This window comes from Ischnura elegans, chromosome 9 (genome assembly GCF_921293095.1).
Source record: "Ischnura elegans chromosome 9, ioIscEleg1.1, whole genome shotgun sequence".
In the NCBI taxonomy this organism is placed as follows: Eukaryota; Metazoa; Arthropoda; class Insecta; order Odonata; family Coenagrionidae; genus Ischnura; species Ischnura elegans.
The window spans coordinates 38,429,853-38,455,139 of NC_060254.1; the positions used below are offsets into that span (position 1 = coordinate 38,429,853).

At 36.6% G+C, this 25,287-nt stretch overlaps 2 protein-coding genes across 4 annotated transcripts in view; one reads left to right on the forward strand and one right to left on the reverse strand.

Moving 5' to 3' along the window:
- The window catches only part of LOC124165080 (mucin-5AC-like), a 40,911-nt gene extending 38,625 nt beyond the window's left edge, over positions 1 to 2,286 (forward strand). Inside the window, exon 4 of the mRNA XM_046542340.1 lies at positions 537 to 2,286. Within this exon, the coding sequence (XP_046398296.1) occupies positions 537 to 703 (167 nt within the window). The 3' untranslated portion in view covers positions 704 to 2,286. The remainder of the gene's footprint in view (positions 1 to 536) is intronic.
- LOC124165079 (transcriptional repressor p66-alpha) lies at positions 801 to 25,287 on the reverse strand. 3 transcript variants are annotated; one of them, XM_046542337.1, is made up of 10 exons: positions 25,195 to 25,287; positions 24,076 to 24,196; positions 23,644 to 23,968; positions 23,003 to 23,470; positions 20,268 to 20,400; positions 16,153 to 16,310; positions 12,916 to 12,981; positions 7,829 to 7,924; positions 4,552 to 4,759; positions 801 to 3,419 (listed from the first exon to the last, which is right to left on the reverse strand). In XM_046542337.1, exons 2-10 carry the CDS (start codon positions 24,138 to 24,140, stop codon positions 2,644 to 2,646), a joined length of 2,295 nt encoding a protein of 764 aa, XP_046398293.1. In that variant the 5' UTR covers positions 24,141 to 24,196; positions 25,195 to 25,287; the 3' UTR covers positions 801 to 2,643. The 3 variants fall into 3 exon arrangements, with proteins under 3 accessions (XP_046398293.1, XP_046398292.1, XP_046398294.1); XM_046542336.1 differs by lacking the exon at positions 25,195 to 25,287 and adding an exon at positions 24,574 to 24,830; XM_046542338.1 differs by lacking the exons at positions 12,916 to 12,981; positions 25,195 to 25,287 and adding an exon at positions 24,574 to 24,829.

Genomic DNA, 25,287 nt, shown 5'->3' on the forward strand with positions numbered 1-25,287 from the left:
TTTTCATTTAATCGTGAAAAATAGATATTGTCATTTAAAAATCTAAAAGCGTGAAATACGTACTCCAGGAGTAATAATCTTCCGATATAGGCAATAAAAAAATAATAGGAAACCACCCTATTCATAAATTTCTCTTTTCAGTGTTTTCATCCAATTCAAAAATGCTGTTTCTTTCCTTCCCACAGTAAAGAATTTATACAAGTTAATAAATATTTTGTATAAATGCATAAGAGGCAGTTGAAAATTGCTTATATAACAAGAGAACCATAGTTTTTAATGCCTCCAAAGTAATAATGACTGCCATTATTTTAGGACATTTTATACCTTGATTCATAAATTATTAAATCAAAGGTGGAGTTATAAATTGTAAAACTAAATATAGTTCCACTTTTTCCAGTTTTGTATCTATCACTTTTATTCAAGAACAAAACAGTTACCACTAAAATCAACAATTTTATAAATAAATCACTGATGGAAGCTATACATACATCATCAAAATTGGAACAACACAACTGATATACATTTACTTCAACTAGGTAATTGTGAAAAGTGCAGATCCTGCAACAACACTGCTGCCAGTGACTGGCCTCATTGCTGCCGAAAAAACTTTCGCTGCTGCTCAGAACTGGCATTGGCATGTCAACAGTGTGACCAGCCAACCCTTCGAGAATTCTGCACCATGCACTTCAAGAGATGTTTTTGACATATTTACAGAGCCAAATATAAAAAAATTACATTGACATTAGCACATCCTATTCCAGTAATGTATATTACATTGCTGTTGCTATTTTTTCCAGAGAAAAGTGAGGATATTCGGTAAAAAAGGTACAAAATTTTCATTCAAAATGATTTAATATCAATCATAAAAGTTATTTTGGCTTGCCATGGTAGTACTTTACAAAAGCCACCAAAAATCAACCTAATTGATCTAAAACAGATCTTAAAACTTAAAAACCATATAATTTATTTTTTCCTCCATGTGTAGAATGTAGATCTATATTATGTATGCTCTCCGTTTACATACATATAATTCAAAAAGAAACTCAAAATAATTTTATTCACATTGTATTTATGAAATTTCCTACATGTTTTTCTACAAATACTCAGATAAATAATACCACTGCCTTTCAAAAATGGTTCTTATCCCACAATCAGTCACACAAAACATTTCCCTTGAATCTAAAAACTAATTAATGGGATTATTGCAGATCTGCTTAGAAACATTCACACCACAATCCACTCATTCCAGTGCATATATATAAAAAAAACAAAATTGATGTTTCACTTTTAACAGAGAGAAGTTCTGAAAGGAGTAAACTTGAACACACAGGTGGGGAAAATAAAGAAATATTAACACCATGACAACCTTTCTCAAACAGGAAGGTATAGCAAGCAAAGTTGGAAAATGTTTCAACTGGCAATGTAAATATGAGCAAATACTTAAATGCATTATAAAATTTAACCAATAGGATAGATCTCCAACTTTCCAATGCCAAATGTTCTCACTCACACAATTTTTTTTATTTTTAAACCACAACTTTATGTGATTAGGCTTTCAACTTTTTTACTACAATTACTAATTAAATTACTTAATACTTCACAAAAACATCAAGCCATACACAATATCAAGGATGAGAGGTACCAGTATACTGTATGATGAAAAACGTTAACGAGTTTGTACGACACACAGCCAAGGTGAGGCGTGCACTCTATGTAAAAATTTACAGCCCATATTTTTATTACAGATACAACACACTGAAATCCTGCATTCCAAACTGTTAAGGCATGGAACAGTGTTCTCACATAAATCTAGAAGAAAGTCATCCACATAGTAGTAAACAATTCATTTATTATCGCGGCTAACTGGCCCAAAGAATTTAATCACTCTTGTACTCCACAATATCTTTTAAATTGAAACGTACAAGTGCACCATAGTAATGTTTCACCAAATACACCACATATTTTACCACTGGGACCAACCGAGAGTGCCTTCTTGTCATAACAGCATTGCTAACAAGCGATGTAACAATCTTTCACTGTGCCACCTTAATACTGCCTTACACCCAATGAGTGAAAAATGTAACCAGTGTACACAACAATAACGCAACCCACTGGTATATGAATAGATGAGAATCAGAAAACGTTGAAAGTAATGCTTCCACCATCATTAACGTAAAAGTTCAAAGGATATTATGCGACATGACAGTGAGACAGTAGTACTGTTTCCATGAGGTCCCAACAACGCCAATGAAGAGATTGCAAAACATTGAGGTTCTCTTTATTCCTTATTTGAAAAAAAGGAATCTATGGATATACGTGAATATATATATGTAGAGAGAGAGAGACAGCCAAATCCAATGGCAAGAGATCAGTATCACCTTCCTTGCCAACAAAGGTTACAAAAGTCAGGAAGCTCAATCATGCTTTCGTTAGCTGAGTACCCAAAATCAAGTCAATTACATAAGAACACATGCGGATTCAGTTCAGGTCCCACCCAGGAGGGAAAGGGGGAATGGAGGTGAACGACATGTCAACATTTTGGTCCGTGCTGTCAGCTTCCCTGCCCCCAACCCCCTGCCTCCTTCCCGAAGGCTCCTGCGATTGTTGATGCTGCTGCGGAGTCTGCCTGAACTGGGGGAAACATCATGTCTTCCAATTCATGCCACCCCCACTACCGCCTCCCCCTCCACCACCACCCCCCTGGTTCAACGACCTCTGCGGGATCATATCCAAGAGATACTGGCGCTGCAAGTCAGCCGCCTGGCGCTGCAGCTCGACAAGGTTGGCCGCTGCGGCGGCCACGGGGCCCTTCCCTCCTGCAGCCTGCGCCATCGCCAGTTGATAGGGATAGAGCAGGGGCGAAAAAGGGAGCATGTGGGCAGGGAGGGGCTGGTGGTGCTGGGGCATGCGCAAGAGCTGTTGGTGAGCCGCCTGTAGGGCCGCCGCAGGATGCTGGGCCGCAGCAGCTGCAGCGGCCGCGGCTGCAGCCGCAAATTTGGATTCGGACAGCTTGGGAAGCTGTGCAGCGGCAGCCACGGCGGCCGCCAGTGTGTGGTGATCTGTTTGCCTGCTTGGCGGAGTTGGGGGAGGTGGGGGGGCAGGGGTCGGGGTTATGGGAGGTTGCGGTGGTGGTGGTGGGGGAGGGGGAGGTGGAGGAGGTGGGGGCGGTGCTGGAGCCGGCGCAGGGGGAGTGGCCGCGTGATGGACGGTAGATACCATGGTCGGGGTGGCCGGCTTTGAGCTGGGCTCAGGCTGCGGCGAAACAGAACCGGAAACTTGTGCCATTCGCTGCTCAATTTCCTGTTCCTGCTGTAAAGCTTTGACAAAGGCCGTCTTCAAGCGATTGGTGTGCTCTGCTTTCAGAGCCTTTTTCACGTTTGTCGTCACACACTGCTCACAAATGACCTTGGGTTCTTTGCCTGGAAGTTTAAAGCCACATGTTAACCCTTTTGGTAAGGGGTCTCGGATGTTGTCATTAACGATTAAAATACCACCACAAAAAGAAGGAACAAGCCAAGCAGGTAAGGTGACTCACAATTGTAGAACTTGAAATTATATATTTGCAGAAATTATTTGATCTAGGATGATATACTTTGTCCTTCAGTAATTTTTCCTTTTACCTCAGAAGTAAAACACTCAGGAAAGATTTCACACACAAAAAAAGGCAAGAGTATTAGACATGGTAAAACCATAGCTGATAGATTTATGGAGAATGAACGAAACAAAGCTCATTTGCATTAATAAGAATATACATTCCGAAGAATTGGACCTATGATCAGTTGACAGGTAAAGCCTAAATTCTTATACATACAAGAATTAGCTCTTACAATCAATTTATGGCTATAAATTACCTCTCCAAGCCAAGCTCTCCTCAAATTTCACAAATATAATGGGCTTAATCAATGTGACTGCAATCAATAACTGAAAGATTATTCAAGCCTAAAATTATCAAAAAAATGTTTTCAGATCTTTTAAAATCAGAGCTACCATGCATCAGCAGCATTTATTTAAATCTAATAAAAAATGCATGTGGCAGAAGTATTGCCTCTCTTAGCTGATAGGCATTTCGGCTAAATGCTATACTTCAAATATCTTCTTATTTATAGGTTCATTTCCATCCTCAGGAAGCACATAACAAAATAAAGGCTTCATTTTAGTCTCCATATCTCATCTTAAAATCCAATATTTGAACGGAATGATACACAGACTAGAAACTGAAACACCAAGGCATATTTCTAACAAAACATAGAAGCCCTTTCTTAAGCATTACTCTAACAAAGGATAGGATCTTTGATAATCTAAAAAGGAGTAGGCATGAGAACCTGTTTCTTAGCTGCTTTCCATATAAACTACACTATCATCCACCAAATGAAACAATGGAATAAGTTTATTTGTTATCATTTCTCCTCTTCAATCCATATCACTTACACATTTTCACAGTTTCTTCAGAGATTTTTCAGTCTCACAACTAATGAGTCAGGGAGGTCAAATGGCTGGTATAATATGCAAGAACATTTACACAGAAAACTGAGAAATACTGTAAGGACTTACCTTTAGATGGATTCTTCTCCCACTTCCAAACAGGTGTAAAATCCGTATCACATTGAGAGCACTGAAAGGCATCGGGAGGTGGCGGAGTCTTGTGCTCCTTTGTAATGAAGTCCACGACATGTTCCAATCCCAAGAGATAAATGAATTCCGTGTTTGACGGATTTGGAATAAAGTGCATCTCTGGAGGTGGTGGTTTTGGGGGTGGAATCTGGAAATAAATACATAATTACATTAGGATAAATATGAAACAAAAATCTAAATTGATCATTGGCTACTAATGGACGACATTTCAAAGACTCAATTATAAGTACTGAAATGACATATGCAGTAATAATGTACAGCCATGTAATTATTGCAAATATCATATAAATGAGCATCAATCAAAAATGTCAATGGGGAACTTGCACGGGTCGTCGATTGCTCTAAAAACTTTTTTGAATAAGTGAAATGGATATATTAGCTCGCAAAAATACCTACAGTTTCTCCATTCATCATCAAAAGAAATAAAATATTGACTTTAAAATCGAGAAAAATTTCTCTGAGCCGACCACTATGCAAAGAAACCTGAGCATTGCCGAGGCCAGGCATGACGTCATAGGTGCCTAAACAACCGTAGAGAGTTGGGAAATACACTGAGCGCATGCTGTAAAATTTGTTTTGAGGAAGTATTTAGCTGCTCATCGTCATTTTATTTTGTTCTGTTATTCTTGGACAAGTTTTCCTATTGCTACTGTGCCTCGATTATTACTTCGGATATTAATAATGCGACATCGGGATGATGAAGGACAAGCGTTTCACTTCATATGTTTTAGTCATCAGAAAAATGGATGATAACGTTGCCGCTCGTTCAAATAGTACACCTGAAATTCATTTACAACTACATAATACCCCGCAAGCCGCCCAAAAGGCGTGTGGTAGGGGACGTTAGGACACCATAAATTGATGCTATGACCCTAATAGAATTTGGTATGACAAGGGAATAATTAAGGGGAATTTATATTAATTTCATAAAGGAAAATTGTAATGATTTGTGATGATATATTAGCCCATAGTAGATCTCAAACATCCAACGAGGGCCGTAATACCGTATATCTCCGAATATAGTCCCCCTCTGAATATAGTCCCCCCCCCCAATTTTGAGACCTCAGTTTTGGGAAAAATTTTTAAATGTAAAGGAAGGCAATTTTTCTGTGGTTAGCAAGTTAAGATTCTAGATTCGATAAAAACTATTATTTTCTGTGAAGATTAAGAACAAATCTGTTCACATATTTTCCATCACAACAAAATAACTATACCTAAAACATGTTGTGATCCATTGCATGTATCAGTAATTTATAGTTCCTTAACCAGATGTAATGAAGAAATGAGAAAATTTTTTAAGTATCCAAGGCTATTGTATTTTTTAAACCTTCACAAATTATTAATATTTTTGATTTCCAAATGACTACAGACAATGTCAATATATAAGCTTTAACTTAAAGCCCATAAACAGTATTGCATTTGGCCCTGAAACTTTCTTAGATCCAGTGTAACACACCCATCAAGTCATCACAAATCCAAGTGACCTGAAGAATTTAGGAAATCTAAATAAAATTGTGTTAAATAAATTACAAATATTATAAAAATATTGCCATCAAATGCCTGATAAGCAAAATAATTAAACTACAGGACTTACAAATATCAAAGTAATAAAATTAAGAAATAAACTTTTTCCAACAAACATTAAAACTGAAAAAATATTATATCAATTTTCAATGCCTCGTCGCGAATCATTGCATAAGTTACACAAAGAGCTTCTGCTCTGCATTTGCGCACAAATTCGACGATATTTTCCTCTAATTCTTTGAATCTGCCGCACCGAGACCCCCGAAATGACTTCCGCGATGTATTAGCGTTTTGCAAGCGCTGTAAATACTATGATTTACGGCGTATTCTGCAACGGCTATTTTTAAATTGGCATCGAAACTCCGTCTTTGATGGCCTCTAATCTGCCGCAGGATTGATCCTCATCTTTCTACTTGATCCATCACCTCACTGTTGAACGTAAAATTATTTTTAATAAAGAAAATATCGCGGAAATAATTGCGAAACGTTATGCGACGTAATTTATCGATCCTACTTACCCTGGCGAATTGAAGATAATCCTCAATAAATTGATCACACTTTCGATGCTGAGTCGCTGTATTTCGATCAAATGCAGTAATGCCGGCGCTTCTGGTTTAAAGTCGTCGATTATTGCGCCTTTTCAAAAACAAATGCATCACCTATTGCGCATTCTTGTCCTGCGAAGGCGGTAAAGGCAGTGGTTGTAAACACGAACCGCACGGGCACATGGACGTATAGTAGCTACGGACGCAATGAAATGCTAAATCGTCACGAAAGGTTCACTTTATCTGTTTATTTTTCGCAATTATTTAAATCATGTAATTAATAAATGAGCGACGGGTACATATATATACTACTGATTCAATTCTAGTGTGCGATTAATGTAATGATAGTGTGTGTTTAGTTTTCATTTTAATTATTTACTGTTTTGCGTCATTAAGTGATCAGTGTTGATTGAATTATTCTAACAATACTTTTCCAAGAAAAATTAGCGGCTACCCGATGGATTCCGTGAAAACGCATATTCGATATGCTATTTGAATAGGAAGAATCGTATCTGTACAACAGTTGTGGTAAAAATTGTCTTAATTTCCGGTAAAACGTGGCAGTATTTACTAATATCTCCGATTATAATCCTCATAAATATACTCAAATAGAAAGACTACGAGAACATTAGCCATTATGCCGTTATTTATAACTTTATGGTCACCTTTAGTATGCTAAACTGGATTACACTCGATTATAGTCCCCCCCCCTTACTTTTCCGCGGCCATTTTTGGAAAAAAAGGGGGGACTATATTCGGAGATATACGGTAATGTCTTATTAGCAATAAATGGGTTAAATAGACTAAGCTACTCATACAATGATGTTGAGACTGGTCACTTAATACTTTCTCACATTAAAAAATGTGAACAGGAAGAATATCATGCCATCTTTAGTTCTTGAAAGTTCTAAAAACACATCAAGTGACATAAGGCCCATAGAAAGTGATTATCTTTCATGTTAAGATGTTTTCACCCTCTGTACCAGTAGCCCCCTTGGAATTTTATGATTAAAGGTCCCTGAATTACACAGTGGTGCATTCAGATACTGCCAAGTGAGTTGGCAGTGAGCTATGCTGTGCTGAGTATCTCTCTAGTGGAAAGTATTAAAGAAGAAATAAACTCTTACCTGAAGCAATGTTTTCTCCAGTTGCTTCCTCAAAGCCAATTTAGCAGCAGCCTGTCGCTGAGCAGGGGTTTGGTTGTCCTCTACACGAGCTCTTTCCTGTGAGGCGTTAAATTTATGGAATGATTCACCAATAAAACACTTATTAATTATTGAAAATATTAAGATTAACTATTCTTATGAAACGCACCTCAAGTAAATACTGGAGAGAGGTTACAGAGATTATTAGGACAGGATTAAATTTCCTTTTACTCTAACGATGATGAAATACTGAATGATGGCATTACCTCAACTGTAACTCAAAACGAAGTAAATAATGAAATCTCTCACTTCTTACATTACTTTCAGTAAATCCAGCCATCATTTAATTATTTTTGTATTAAAAAAATCTCTACAGAAAGTATGCCAGCAATGCAAAGTGCCTACATCTCAAACTTTGCACATGCATTCCAATAAAACATCGACTCTTAAATTAATTTAATTAATTTACAAATACTGGAGGTCCGCACATTAATACACAATGTGTCCCTGAAAACTAATATGAAAGTAGAAATGTACAAAGTGAAGTTAAATGTTAATTTAAGGGAAAAATTCTCAAAAGCAAAGTACACCTAGTCAAACCAAAATCCCCATTTCTGTAACCATTTGAAGAAACTAGGCCCGCAGGTGCAAAATGACGTATAAATACACGTCCGAACATGGGCGATAGCTCCCACCAAGGAAGGGTAATGTTGAAAAATGTAGCCATCAAAATTAAAATCCAAAACTTTACAATATTAAAAAAAAAACACTTTTAAACTTATGCAGAAAAGTTGTATTCAAATTAAACACAAAGAAATTACAACATTACTGAGAGCCAGTAACACATTACACCCATGTCTCGTATAGCGCAATTTCGATTAGCGCAATTTCGATATAGCGCAAATTCGTTCCTCGGGGAAACATTGCAACGCAGTGTAGCCTAATCAAAAATTTTAAACGCTCTCGTGATAAAACGTGAACTTGCGCTAAGTACACACGTAATTTCTATCAATTTACGCATATTAATATTATTTCTTGCCTCAAATCTTCTTTTTTGTTTATATATTAATCGAAATTCATTGCTGTGCAATTGCCAAAAGTATTACTCGTCATTGGGTCCAGATAGCCGGCCTACCGAAGATTTATCTCGCCTCCTTAACAGAATGATAATAAATAATTTAGATCGTTAATTAAGCGTGGGGCTAGTGGAAATGAGTTTTTTTTTCAGCAATACGGTTTGAGACGTATTTTTGCCGTCGTAGGTTACCGGGCGATTGACTTCCAGGTAGAGGGTCTACGCAAAAGCCTTCAAGGTCATCGGTATTCACGGGGGAGAAATGGAGCGGTGGCTGAGTTGCGCATGAATAGCATCAACACATAAAAGGGTCCACTATAGAGTCTCAAACACAATGGCTTCGTTCCCTCCCCGCAGTCATAGGCCTTCTGCGTCTCAGGAATACAGTTCAGCAGAAGAAGGTGATTTAGATAGAGCCATACAGAGTAAAAACCAAGAGAATATGGCAAAAAATAGGAATGCGTGTAGAAAAATCAAGAATTTATCAAGAAAAACCATAAACCTAGAAGAGGACTTGAGGGAGGTCAATTGCTTTGAAAATGGAGAGCGTCAAAGCGATATTGCGTGGAAGTTTAAACTCACGATGCCTTATTTTGAATAAAGACGAAGCTAAAATATCAGTGACCTCAGCCGCACCAACTTCAACCAAGCGGTCTACACATACAGAAAGTTCATGGTGAATCAGTACAAAAAGACGAGAGTGGTAATCGCTCCGAGACATTTAGTGAAAGCGGTTGGTTCCAGAATTTAAACGGCAAGCAGGTATTTTCAGTGCGGCGATATCAGGTGAATCTGCAAGTGTTGATAGTGCAGCCACCACAACATTTTCTGATGAACTCCAAGCTGTTATTGAAAGTGGCTCCTTTCCCCCTCAACTAGATCTAGTGTTGACGAGACGATATTCTTTTGGAAAAGAATGCATTCTCGTTCATTCATTTTCAGGGAAGGAAAACCTGGGTCAGGTTTCAAGGCATTTAAAGACTGTTTCACGTAGCTGCTAATGACTCGGAGGACTTCAAATTAAAATGATTTATCATTCATAAACTCCGCTAGCTATGAAATGGCATTTAAAGTAGCATTTTCCTGTCATTTCGATGAGCTACAAAAGGGCCTAGGTGACACAACAGTTGTTTTTAGACTAGTTTAAAAAATCGTCAACTGCCGGCAACGCATTACGATCCCCTGAGATAGCAGATGTTAGCCCACCCGCATGACAGGATGCAATTTCGAAAGCACGTAAGAATTTTTTTAACGTGAATATAAGTCTTTGAATGCGTGAATACTATCTTTAAAGATGTTTTAAACTATATATATTTATAGAAATAATGTTTTCTGAGGCTTTTTATGGGAATATAGATGTTTTAGAGGAAATTCAATACCAAAGACCTATGCTACCAGGAACGCATCCCTATCTTCCCTATGTTAAAACGCTCTCGTATAACGCAAATTCGTATAGCGCAAAGACCCCAAGGAACGCATCCCTTGCGCTATACGAGACATGGGTGTACTCTTAACTCCAGGAAAGTTCATGAAACAAACATACAGAATGAAAATCTGTTGTTCTGGAATTATTAGTGTGTCCATTACTTATGCTCTTTATGCAAACTGAGAGCCTACACTTCAATTAGTCCAGTCTCAGGGGAGTGATATCCTTATGCTGATCTTCAATCCATAACTCAAACTACTATACCATTTCCTCTGTTATTGCACAACTAACTTTGATTTTGAAATTTGAATGATGATGATAATAAAATATTCCAAGCATTTAAGGTTAAATTCAATATGAATGCAGAATAAGATTCTACCATTAAGGATGTTCATAAATGTTCATAATTGACAACCTTTTTTTAATGATAAAAATGTTATGAAACCAATGCTTATTTTCATAGGAGTCCCTACTCTCATTTCTACTCTTATAGATTGATTTGATATCTTATTAATAAAACTGAATGAATAATTTATTAATTGCTCAAAGAATGCACACAGATCTATGGCTGAGGACACACAAAAATGGCACATATAAGCATAAAATATCAGTATGTTGTGTTTGTCATTGCCGAAAATTCAAAAATGCCCACTGGCAACCATCACATACCTTAAAGTCTAAAATTTGCAAAAACATTTCCGAGCACTAAGGTCAAGAATCACTTCAACAAGGACATTCTATGGCCTAAAAGAAGTATGCAGTTATAAGTAATACGTAAACACACCCAATAGGAGGATCCTCACGCTTAAACTTTGATAAGATACTAGAGAATTATAAAAATATCCCCTGCAACAAATCTAAGAAACTATGTACATCGATAAACACTAACTTATGTATTTAGAATTAAAGACTAAAGACTAAAAATATGCTAACATTCCCGACTTTTCTTATACACACGCCTCTATTTTTGTATTTTTCATCCAACACTACTATAGCAAAAACTTACCACTGAATTAACTTTTTTTATGAAACATTCTAAGCCATCACATTTAACACAACATGCTAAACAAAACATAACTGGTATTAATAGCACCACATTTTTGTACAAAAGCTCACCCATGTCAATGCAAATCTAATGAATTGTGGACATTATTGGTACTACATTTAAGGTGTAAATCATTACATAATTCTACTTCCCGCCTAATTCCTCGCTCTTTTAGTATCATATTTTTCAGTGAGCTACACTATTTGATACTGATGAATAGAAGGGACCAGATTTCTAAGGAAATCATCCACGGAAAATCCAATCTCCAGTATAAATAGATGATGCCCAACTATGGATTTCTATTGAGATTTATTTTAAATTATATTCAGTTTATAAATGACTTACTTCTTAAGCATCTGCTTTCAAACTGTATTTATCATCACTTGAAACAAACTTAATGAAGTAAGAAATAAGTCCGTATCACATAACAAAAATTATAACTTAATTATCTGGGCATGCAGAGCCAATACTTTATAATCAACAATACTACATCATTGAACACCATTCACTCAGAATTAAAGCTAGCATAACTAGTAAATAAACTAATACAACCAGCTGTGTGTGGAACCATCAAATTAAACGAGATAGATATCATAAGATTTTTAAGCAAAAAAAAAGTGCCTTTAATACAGAAATCATTCTACAATGAGCTGATTAATAAGGAAAGGAGAAATTAGATAAAGGAAATTGAGTAGAGTTTAAACAGACTAATTGCAAAGTTAGGATGACAATTTACTTTCCAAAATTTGTGAGTACTATCAATGCCCAGTGAAAAAAATGGCATCTAACTGGGAATAGCATTCATTTAGAAAAATATGAGATTTCAAAATCAATAGGTGTGTGATCAGAATTCAATGAATAGACACAATGAAAAATAGAGCTCAATTCAGAATAACTGGAAAATAATTTTCAAACCAATTTCTAGATGCATTATCATTTCTCAAAATAAGGGTATAAACTACACGCCTCAAGATAAGAGAGGTAATCCAGAAAAAAAAACATTATAATTTCACAAGATTTTTGTTAAATGCTTCCTTAGTGACATAATGACTTATCCCCTGAGCCCTTTTAGTGGAGACTTAGTTGCACGCTCAGTAATTTCATGACATAAATTCTATTTCTTTCCCCAAATCCTTCACATCTGCGTTAAAAAAATTATCTTGATTATTTCAAAATAACATAACTTGCAGTTATTGCAGTAATAGGGCTCCAATGATAATATTTGGAAAAACGAACGAAATTTAAAAAGAGAATTCTGCATTCATCCACAATAATTCAGCAGAATAAATTTAAGCATTGCTCATGACCATTAAGCAGAAACAATTTTTAACCAGCATTGCCATAAGCCAAATAATTACAGTAAGAATGGAAGTTACATCTCCTGCTAGGTTCCACTCAAACATAATAAAATCTCAACTTAAGTTTTTTTTTTCTTCTATTAAACTATAAAAATAAACACACCCAAAGCAAATGAAATGAAACCTAAAGAACAAGGCAACAATGAAGTATCATCAATGTCATACCTGTTCCGGTATTGGAGTGATAGGGGGATTGACAGTGGTTTTGTTTTCTGCAGTTGGCAGTATCTGCTACACAGAGAATAGTACAAAATAAATAAAATAAACATCTAAAGAATATCTGGTAAAATAAGAGGAATTGAGAAAAACACAGCATGCTCACTTTAAATTTAGTCAATGATATGTTGACATATTTACCATTGATTAACTTTATATTGGAACAGTTTTATGTTTTTACAGTCTGGGTTTATGATGACCTCCAGTCATACCACTAGAATCCTTGGTGGATCAAGAACATATTTTAAAACCTCCTTCTCCTAATATTATGACCAATTTCAAAGACATGTTACATAATTAACGCATTTATCATGTCTTCATTTATATACATGCATATAAGTAACAAGATACCAGCATGGTCTGCCTGCCAAGCGGTCGTGCTTGTAGACACGAGCACTCCAAGACAAGAATCTATGTTAGTTTTACACTGCTCAGATTAAGAATTTTGTTAATATCCAGACATGGTGATACTAAAATTTGTACTTTATTGGGATTCTCCAACCAAATTTCTTCACAAAGGAAGCTGAACACTTTCCACATTACAATCTAAATTTATCCTCTTTGATGTTCTACACTCTTGCATTACCGACCACAAGGATTACCCCAACACCGATTTGGGATATTTGGGATAGTTACAAACTACTCATAACATCATGCAAATTAATATTGTTTAGCTGATAGCCTAAGCTTTGTCTAGGATGCCTGACTTTACAAATCACCTGTGCACTGTATAATGAAAGAAATATGGTAATAAAAAATCTATATGAATTCAGTGTAGTGATAAGACACACAATACATTTTAGATTAGTAATAAATTACAAGAATCTCTATCTTATCACTTAGTGCTCGTTTATTACCTTCCTCTTTTCAATAGGTAATGAGAAGTCATTGGGATAGTTACAAACCATTCATAGCATCATGTGAACTACAGCATACTCCTAATTATCCAGGCTAATGATGGAGAGGCGGCACGAATTATCGGAAAGCACGAATAATCCAAACTTTAACCTTTATATCTTGTAATTAATTTTCATCATATATGTAATTCAATCAATCTATTATTACTTACGTACATTTTATGTTATTTTAGATTGCTTTCCGGAATCATTAGCCGCTTTACTTTCCCGACTGCGATATTTTTAGTGGCGATAAAGTGATGTTACTCGTGTTCTTACTACTCCATTTATTACCCAGTTTCTGAAGACTGCTCATCTGTGGCAGCGAGATCACGGCTTCAGAAACATGGTTTGCACAAATGGTTCAAAAGCAACACCGTCGACGTCACGATAAAACTATATCGTCAAGCCCCATGCCTGACGATATAGTTTTATCATTTTTTATGAGGGGAACGAACGAAATTGTCAGCTATTGCAATCGTTTTGGTATAAGTTGACATCGTCCACTTCTCTATTATCAGATAAGGCAGCTCCCTCAATTGCCATGAACAATGGAGGAACCACTAGACTTCATAAAATGGAAATGATATCACGCCCAAAGATACAATAGGTACTTTGTGGAATAAGAAAAATGGAGGTTATGAAAATTGGAAGTTCTTTCACAGGACTTTCCCTATGTGCACGATCGGGACGAAGAGAGGAGTTTGCAAAATGGAGCCACTTAGTAAACTAGAGATTTGTACATGGGAGGTTCGACTACACTAACTTCATTCACATTAATACATATTTTAGCATAATTAGCGGAGGCTCACGACTCTAAATTATGTGGTACTCCAGAATTATACTAATGTTAAACTTATTCTAGAGTACCTTTCAGCTCATGCCACAGGGTTACAATAAATTTTGAATTCATCTAAAAAAATCCAATGTAACAGGTAAGCACATCTGTTTTCCTCATAACCCAATAAATGCCCTGAACTAGATAAAATTCTTTGATTTATAGCTTAGGGATGCATAGTTAAAATACAAAGGAAATGAAAATTAATCCTGAGATGTCACTACACCTTGTGGTCACAACAACAGGATTATTACACTCAAACTTAAAATTTACAATAAGAAGATTAAGCATATTTTATTTGCTGACGGTTTTAATTTATGGCAAAAAGGGGAAAGAAAAAGTCCTCCTCTTCAATATAAGCAAAGCAGGAAAAAATTTCTGAGACATAGGTAGTGAGCTGCATGAGAACGAAGTGCCAAAAACTTTGAATTGACAGAAAATACCACTGACTACCAAAGAGAGATGCAAAACGCAAGCTACAACATGGAGAGGAGGAAATGGAACTGACAAACAGCCATCGAGAAATAGTGGCTCAATTATCCACACTCAGAAATTAAAAAAATATATATTCCAAAGTTATAAATTTAGTCCTTTTACCTCTGTATGAAAAACCCACACATGTCTGAGGTTAATTTTTGATTAATCCTCATGTTTGAAATAAGTAAATTACATAAATGTATGTAAATATGAGACCTTTTTCTACTTTCTTTTACAAAAAGATTTAAGACTTATTACCAAGAATGTATGGTTTCAAATGAAGCTCCTGAGTAAATAATATTTACACAAGAAAATGATTTCTGGCTTGGTTTCAGGACAAACATAAATCAAAAGCAGCCCCTTGGCTAATTAAGAAGGAAAACACCATTGAAATATTGAAAACGGGAATGAAGGGAAAGGTAGATGTTATCAAACTAACTATTTTCAATCAAACTGGCAAAGAGAAAAATAGATCATGCAGTTGAGTAAATGTGAGAAGCCAAAAGACAGAAAATAAAACAGAAATAATAATTAACCCCTGTATTACGATGATAAACCGTACACCTGGAGTTTTCGTAACGTGAATTCTATCGCAAACTGAACTACCATTGCATCACACAATGAATTGCTAGTGCATTAGGTGACACACAACAGATAAGTAAATATGGTGGCATAAAATTATGTAAAATCTTGTTAAAAAATTTCTCATTATATAATATAATTTCAGAAACCAAGACTCGTAAAGTCAAGGCACTTTAAATTCCAAGCATGCATATGGTCAAATGACTTCATAGTAAAACAGATATAATGCATTTTTACTGTGATAGAGGAGGTTGCTAGTACACTAGTTTTAAATTTTAGTATATACAAATTAAATGATTACTATCACCGCTTAGCAGTTCTTGATGACATGGCTATTTAATGAGCAAAAAATATTCTTCAACAACATAGAAAAAAGGCTGCTATGTGACTTACAGTCTGAGGAATGGTAGGAGTTGATGGAGAATGATGAGTTTCCTTTGGAGTCGCCCTTTCCACTCGGTCTGCTTGAGACTGCATCTGATAGCCCATCATAAGGTTGGGAGGAGTTGACACAGGAGTCCTAGCTCCACTGCTCATCAAATTAGGTGCACCTAGGAGAACATAACAATCATTACATTTTACATTTCAATCAAGAGACATAAAATGAATCACAAAAAAATTAAAATATAAAATAGGGAAAAGGAACATGCAGTGAAACCTGTCTTCAGCAGCCACCAACCGGGAAAAAGAAAAGTGGCCACTTAGAGCGAGCTAAGAATGTGAGGCTTAAGTTTACAGTCGGCAGTCACTAACTTGAGCAGGTGGATAAGTTTAGTAATTTGGGCTTCACATTACAAGAAAACAGACACGAGACTAAGGGCATTAGGGAAAGAACTATGTCAGTAAAAGAGGTGTTTGTTAATAGGAAAGAGCTGTTGAGAGAATTAATATGTAAAAACTTAAAGAAAGGCTTTGTGAAGAGTCTGACTTGGTAATGTAGCACTTATTGGACTAGAATAGTGGACATTAAGGAAGGAGAATGAAAGAAGACTAGAAGCGTTCAAAGGGTGGGTGTGGAAGAGAATGGAATTAGTTCAAAAATATTTTAGACAAAAATTAAGTAAATAAAATCTATTCAATGTGTTAAAAGTCCATTGCGATCCATAAAGGCCGTTTTTAATATAGTTCAATGGGCTGTCTGCCATCGTCTTCGTCGACTCCATCAATGTCACAAGGGTGCTCCATCTTCGCAAATATCCATCAATACATTGGGAGCGACTGATGGAAAAAGATTGTACCCAGGGGAAAAATTGTTTCTTTGTATGGGCCACACCAGAGCAAACAGATTCCCTCCAATTCTACTACTTCATCTTGTACTGCCCATCTCCAAGATGTCACACTTGCAACTCAGCAGAGAGGCATCAATGCAATTCCCTATGCACAGGTGGCTCTTTTCACTTCCTCAGTAAAGATATTTGCCATACAGTTCTTTCATATAATCCTACAATCATTTTTTTATGATAAGTAAAAAAAATAATGTAAATTCAAGTCTTTGGTTACTCATATCGGTCTATCTTGCATGGCAGGGCAAAATCCTGATTGAGTCATCTCTGTAAGGCATAGACAACAGACGCAGCAGTTTCTGACAATACAATGAAGTCTTATAAGAGTAATTGTGTGTCCTAGTGACAACATATACAACAGCGAGTACTTTTATTAAGAGTGGGAAAGTCTCAGCAGGTGAAGAAGAATGTGATCATACAACAAAAGTTGTTTCCTGCAAGGCACACGCTGGAAGTACTGCCAGATTAAGAGCGTCCCCTGATTAGGGAATTCCAAATTTGGGGTGCTCAACTGAACTAATCTTGAAATCCTATGGCAACAAAACACTACTTGCAAAAAAATATTGTTTTTCAGCAAAGAACATAGAAGGTGACCCAGACAAGCAGCTCGGTTAAATAATTGGGGAGCAGGAAGGCATATTGCATGATAAAGAGTCCTACTGGTGTGAATGTGAGGAGTAAAACTCTTTCAAGAAACCACTTCCCATTTTTCTAAACTTAGCAACTTAAAACTTCTGCTCGACGCCAGTGAGCCATTCTCGAGCTAAGGAACTCCCTTCCAACTCCCCATCCCACTTTTAAGCATAATTTTTTTATGGGACAATTATTTCCTTACTTAATATGCACATTTTTCGGTTTTTCAATCCATCACCGTCCTCCTATGCTAATTGCAGCAAAAGTCACAGCCAATGGAATCCATTGCATGGTAACTAAAAAATTCTCTGAGAGTTCCAGGTCTTTTTAGGGAAACTGATTAGTTTTTAAGAGTGCGATATCCAGTCCTAATATTAAGCATTTTTACATAAATATTGCTGATAGGGAGAAAATTACTGACCACAGAAATGGCTTTAAGTCATTCTAATGCTAACAAGGAGACAAGTGATGCACAGGAATCAAATAATGAAGTCATTTTCTGAAAGTACAAAAGAAGTGTAGAAAAAGTGTCACCAATTTCTTCCCCTCAGGCCCCGGTTTGAGAGAAATATGCATACATAGACTTAGCCAAGTCAGCAATTGCCTTCCATATAAATTCACCATGGCCAAGCACGTTGAGGCACACACTCCCTTCACATCTTATATTTTGATGGAAACATTGTCAAATTCCCAAACCCACACATTTGATAGGATCACAATAATATTATTCTATTTTCAGTCTATTTGATGGATTTTCAACAGACCTCCCTTTTATTCAAATGAATTTGGGGATTATTTTCATGCTACAGGCTCAGCGGCGCCGACTCCATGGGGCCTGAGCCCCCCCAAAAATTCGTTACAGATGTGAGGAAAAAACGTGTCAGGCTTGTAGATTTTCCCCGGAGTGTCCAGATACCGAGATTCGAGTGATCAGGGTTCTAATGTTGATCATATGACTCTTCTAAAATGCTTAAAAAACTTAAATTCACTACTTATAAAATTTACCGGGGCAGATCCCCGGTTTGGGCCCCCCAATATTTTTTGCAAGTCGACATTCCTGATTGGTATTTAATTTTTCCACATAAAATCAATTATTTTCTCAGTTGAAAAAATAAAGGTACGTATATTTTTACAATATTTTACCAAAGGTGTACTTTTACCGTCAAGTTTAATCAATAGATCAATTATCCCTGGCCATTAGTCCAAAGGTTGTTCACCTTCAGCTATAGCTGCAAAGAATTAGCATGAATAACATCTGTCTAAATGCCGAAGAATATTTACTGTGGTCAACCAATCCATTTGGAGTCCCCAAGCATATAGAGAAATCTGGAGCGATTAACCTTAAAATGTAAACATCCATCCGATAGTTTCCGCATTCAGAGGGACCAAATATAACTGACAAACAGCAAGAGTGAATCGAAAGAAAACAAATTCTTCCACACGGAGATGGTTTGGGGCCCCCCAATATTTTTTGTAAGTCGGCACCCCTGTACAGGCTTTAATACCACCCGACACTTTAGGTTTAGATTTGGTACACCCATGAATGCTTCTCTGTATATGAAGGACTTTGATTTTTTCGCTGGACTACCTGAGGACCATGAGTGGATGAACAGAATGAACGGATAGTTAAATATGCTGCAGTGCAAGCCCAAGAAATCTCTTTGGAACTGCTCTGGAATTTCCACTTTTGTGATTAGACTTTTCATTCAATGGCAAGCATGACTTTGGCAGACAATAGAAAGCAGCTGTTAGCAAAGTCAAGTGAAAAATATTTACAATATTCGGAAGTAGAAACATATTTTACTGATGCAAAGCGAAGAGAAGATGATAGATACCTGCACAAAACTATATCTTTCACTGATAATGCTATTTATCATCCTGCTGTGCAAGTGGCAGTTAGAAGTCTGCAAACTTTCGATCACATACACGTATAGTATGGCATAACTGTGTCTGGGAAAATGGTGCCAAAAGTGTAATTATGCTTGCAAGAGCCAAAAGGGGAATTTGGCCCACACATGACAGACACTGGGAGAGCACAGGAGGAAGAAAACAAAACTGTGACCGAAGAGCAGTGGTGTAGCCAGGGGAGTCTAGGGGGTCCCAACCCCCTCCCCAAAATGTAAATACTCAATTATTTTCCTTGATAAAAGAAAACAAAATATTGAAAAATCATGAATTTAAAACCCATTACTTAGTACTGTTTTCTTTTTTCTCCCCTGGTTTTGGACCCCCCCCCCCCCCCCCGAATGTACTTCCTGGCTACACCACTACCATAGAGTGCAAAATTAGGTAATATCAATACGACATTGTATATTGCTTTCTTACAAAATGAGTAAAACTCTGAGTAAACAAAAAGAATTCTTATCCCCGGAATATTCCATAGTAGGACAGATAAAAGTTGCTCAATAAACAAGTGGAAATAAATCCCAATTGCATTTTGAAATTTCACTGTTAGCTGCCATCTGCCACTCTGTCATTATGACACTGTCTCTACGAATGTTGCCACAGTGATACTGGTTTCTCTTCACAAAAACTGATAGTAATTATTAGGCAATACACTAGCTTATGAGAGTATATTTTTCAAATACTTACCACGTAGAAGTGATTGCTGTGCCATTAAGATATTAGCAGGGATGCCCGGAGTAGTGGATCCTCTGGGGGTTTGTGGAGCCATCATCAATGGTGGTGGGGCATGGAGATTCTGGTTTCGAGACGGTTGTGGTTGCTATCGGAATGCAATTCAAATATATAAGTCAAAATCCTCAACAGACAAAACAATAAATTGAAATAAATTGAGAATTAAATCAAACCACTTTAAAACAAATTCAAACAATTCCCGGCACGGTACCGAACTTCCAGTAAATGAACAGAAACATAAAAGAGTGAAGCCAATTTGGCAACATAAAGATGAATAATAGTTACGTCATTATTAACAAATATCAAATTAACAGAAAACAATCCAAAGATAATTCAAAAGTGATGTACTTAAAATGATAAACTGAACCGTTGAAAATGATTACTCTCAGCACAAACAAACCTATCCTGGAACTAAAGTTACTGACAAGTATTTTTGCCAGACACCCCATTTATACCCAAGCTATAAAGATTAAAAATTGATGGCAACACTCGTACTTTACATTGATTACACCGAAAGTTGAGAACACTTTCTTCTATTCCTATTTAACACGTTCACTGCCGCATCGGTCATACTGACCGAAACGCATACTTCATCTTCATGCCATTTTGGTCATAATGACCAATGAATGAGTCACTTTTTTTTTGCCACTAATAGCACTCCGTTGGTCACAGCTACTTCGGCGACGTGTATATGACGTGACCTACAAGGCACACACGGCACAAAGCACACAAAACTCACATGGAGAGGACCATAGTACTAAAGCGAAAGAAAAAAGAAAGTCATTTGGCACAATGGGTGAATTCGCCCTAAAATCCACGGTAGTGAACGTGTTAAAATACTCTTCATACCACAAGGGCTATATCTATCAAAAATTAAGTCAAAGGAATTATAAAAAAATAAAAGGTATGATATTAATTTCAAACAATTTTTAGCAAGATCCTTTGGATTTTAATGATGTGCCAGGTTAATGCGATTAAAATATAGCTTAAGAGGATACTGGTCCATGGAGAACCCAAATAACTTAAGTATAGATGATTTTGATTCATCAAGTCCCTGAATTAGATTTTCTCAACATAAAAATAATTCATTACTGCCAACAAGAGAGGGCAAGAACAGAGCACAACGATGCAAAATTGTAACTATAGATATAAAATTCTCCATTAAAACTTAAAATCAAATAATTCCTAGGCAAAAACTAATTTCATTTGTAGATACATATACCTATGAAATGTTTTTTTATAATTAATAATATTTCAAAACACTACACTTGCCCTAAAATTTAAACACAATACCTCACCGCACAATCTTGCTATTTTATTCACATCTGAAACTAAACACTTCATAATCAAGACATTTCTTAATCAATCTAATTCCTGATAGAAACCTATATAATCAAAACATTAAGTCCTACTAAATCACATTTAAGCTTTCAGTATTTATTGGCTGGTTCAATTTCATGCAAGCAATCAGAAGTTTTTAACTACCAAGAAATGAATATTGAAATCTCTTTCAGATTTTCCTCACTATCTCTGAAAAAATTCATTTAGTTGTTTCAAAAATTCCCATCAGAATATAGACATGGTGGAATGATAATGTAACTATTTACTTCATATGCAAGAGCTAAAAAGCGGATAAATTCTGGAAGATAATTTATAGAGATACTAAGCAAAACAATTTTAGCTAAACATAATTCTCACAAGTGGTGTGAACACAATGCTTGGATTTGCCATTGCATTCATCCCACCACTACTTCTATCAACTAATATGTCATCTCCATTAGCCACTCAGAATGGATTGTGTACAGTGACAGTTACTTGTAATCCTTGCATCAAAATATCAAAGTGATGCCCCAAAAAAGATGCACCATTCCAACAAAAACTTCTAACATTTATTCCCAACTGTCATCAAATAATTGGTACTACACATTAGCCTTGCTAACTTAATTCGAAAAGTTTTTTTCTGACTAGGCAACCAAAATAAATTGATAGAAACTATGAGAGAAGTTAATTTTTGTAAGTAATAACTTCACATCCATTCTCATTAATTTCAACAGAAGTGGTCTAATTAGTCAGAAATCAGCATGAAAATCGATATTTGAATAAAGATGATCATTCATATAAGAAAGGCCAAAAGCAAGGAGGACATATCGACGTCCCAAAATTGATAACTGAAACATGTAACTAGCTTTGGAGCTCTGATAATACTCACCTGACATAAACAATAACAAAGACAGAACGACATATACTATTTCCTTTAAAATATGTAAACAACATCATAAAAAGATATACTGAAAACATGTAGTAATAGAAACACTGCCAAGAAGATAATGAACAACAACAGATTGACTTAATAACAGGGGAACAGATAATTTAATTTTTACTTTGAAGTTATTCAACAAATTAGCTGAACACTTCATTAGAATAGTAATGAAATTATTGCAGAAGGCTAAGTGATGAAAGACTGGACAGGTTTCCAACATCAAAGTCAGTGTCTGCCCGCTGACTCTAAGCATTCTTTCAAAAATGCACACAATGGACTACATTCAAATTTATAGGCATTCTCCTTCCGTTATCTATCAAATTCTGCACATAACACCAAAAAAGCTACTAAATGCTAAGACTTCTAGTTTTGGTAAAACTAGAAGTGTTAACTTTTAATAAGCTTAAGCATAAATAAGCTTAACCCTTACCCCTCTCAACAATGGTGGAATGAGATTAGGGCTCGATTGTTTATTGTGGTTGGCTCTGACTAGAGAATGTGGAGAACACTGTTGCTGAACAGGTGACTGGCCTGGGGTTTGTGACTGATTTGAGTGCTGGTGTGACTGATGATGGTCCCTCGACTGCTGCGGAGATGGCTGAACTTTGCTGATGGAGGTGGAAGGAGGCACTTTGGATGATGGGGGGAGAGGAGGCGGTGTTGACTGATGGTGATGGTGGTGGTGGTGATGATGGTGGTGGTGGGTCGGCTGTGCTTGAACCGCATGCTGCTGCTGTTGTTGTTGCGATGTAGGAGGAACAACCGCGATGTTCTCTTTCATCTGCTGGGATTGGCGAAGTTTCTTCAGTAAGACCAGCTTCATCTCTTCGTTTCTTAACTCCTCTCTAAGCTTCTTGATACTTCTTTCACGCTCTTCCAGTTCACTAGGAGATAACTCCTGAAAAAAAATTGCAAATAACGAATTACACATTGCCACAGCATCCGTTGGAATTGGATTATGTACACAATGCACACGCATGGATATAGTGACACACAACAGAATGAGTACCTCGCAAATGCAGTCCGATTTTAAACGGAAGCGCGTAAACATGTGACGAGTACTGCACTTACCTTAATTGGAGGAAGAGGTGGCATTTCGCCACCATCGCTGTCACTCTCGTAGCCATTCGCAAATCCATTTACACGAGGCTCTTCGTCGGAAAGGACAATTATGTCCGGACTTTCTGCATAATTTCTTTCGGTCCGAGGCCTTAGATTTCTTCTAGGGTACTTGTCGTCGAATTCTTTTATGCTTCGAGGAATTAAGTCTCTATTTATGTATGAAGAATCACCAACAGCCAAATCCTCGGGTTGTGAAGCATGAGTTCTGTTACTCCTAGATAAATCTTGAGGCAAATCACTCGCATCTTTCCTCGAGGGAGGGGCACGGTCTTTCCTAACAAATATAAATGCATTTCATTATATAATAATACAAAAACACTGTTCCGACAGATGCAATTTAATAGTGAACAAGAGTTTAGGTCAATGACCTAATAAACTTACTTTACACTAAGATCGACAACAGCATCTTCATCAATATCCATTTTTTCCACGACAGTTCCTGCCATCAGACGATTAAGCGGGCTAAGCCCAAGGTTTAATCGAAAGGCGGCTTAAGTTACACCTTAAAAAATCAAAAGAGTACTTTAAAATCAATTTCATGAAACGTGCTAACATAAACATTGCAATGTCAGCATTATAATGCCACAGATTTTTTTCCTCAATAAACATGATTGGATGAATGCGATAGGCTCAACTAAATCACCTACGAAGCATTCTAACTCCATAATTAATGAATAAAGACCACCGACTAAATCTTCGCATCACTAGTGGGGCATGCACTAATAGTACAATAACCTTAGCATGGCTCGCGACTTTGCAACAATATACAAACAATCCCTTCCCAGACAGTTATAAGCATTTAAGAAGGCATGCAATCATAAAATATTACTATTAACAGCTAAAAAGGCAATTGAAAACATAGTAACACCGTAAACTCACGTGGAAACTTAATAAAACGTATGTTGTCGAAAGCGTAGAACGCTTCCGTAGTGTATTTTTTCCTTTCGCGTAAATTCAGATTCTACCGATATTTTCGTTAAATGTCCATCATGACTACATTATTATGAAAACCTATAGCTACTTCTATTTCATTGCACTTCATCTTGCCCTAACATGCTCACAGAACGCAAGAAAAACAACTTTTTAATGTCCAAATACTTCGGCAGGGCAATCTGGCACAGTGATCGTTCACTCATCTGTCTCTCCCATAATCCTCAGCGTTCTCATTGTAAGAATGTCCGCCGGCGACAGTTCTCGTGAAGCCGGTCAAAATAAAATCTCTTCCTGCTTTCTAGTACACATAAGAAACTTTAAATTGTGATTTTTGAGTTATTTGTGAGATTTAGATTCCATAGACACCCCACTCGCTATATTTTACTTCTAGTAATTAACCTACCTGGGGGTCAATCAAGAATGTTCCAAATTTGTTAACTCCGGTCTAATCGATTTTTAAAGTACGCCGCAGGGAAGCGAATATCCATTGCATTTTATTCGGTTTCACGCACAATAACTATTATCAGAGCTCACATTTTATTATAAAGTAGTTTTTTCTCTAATTACCTCTTATCCCATTGTTTTCTCATGTAGGTGAAAAATTAACACCTCCGGGCAGAAATTAAGGGATGTTCCAAAATGGCGCATCCTATGTCTGCC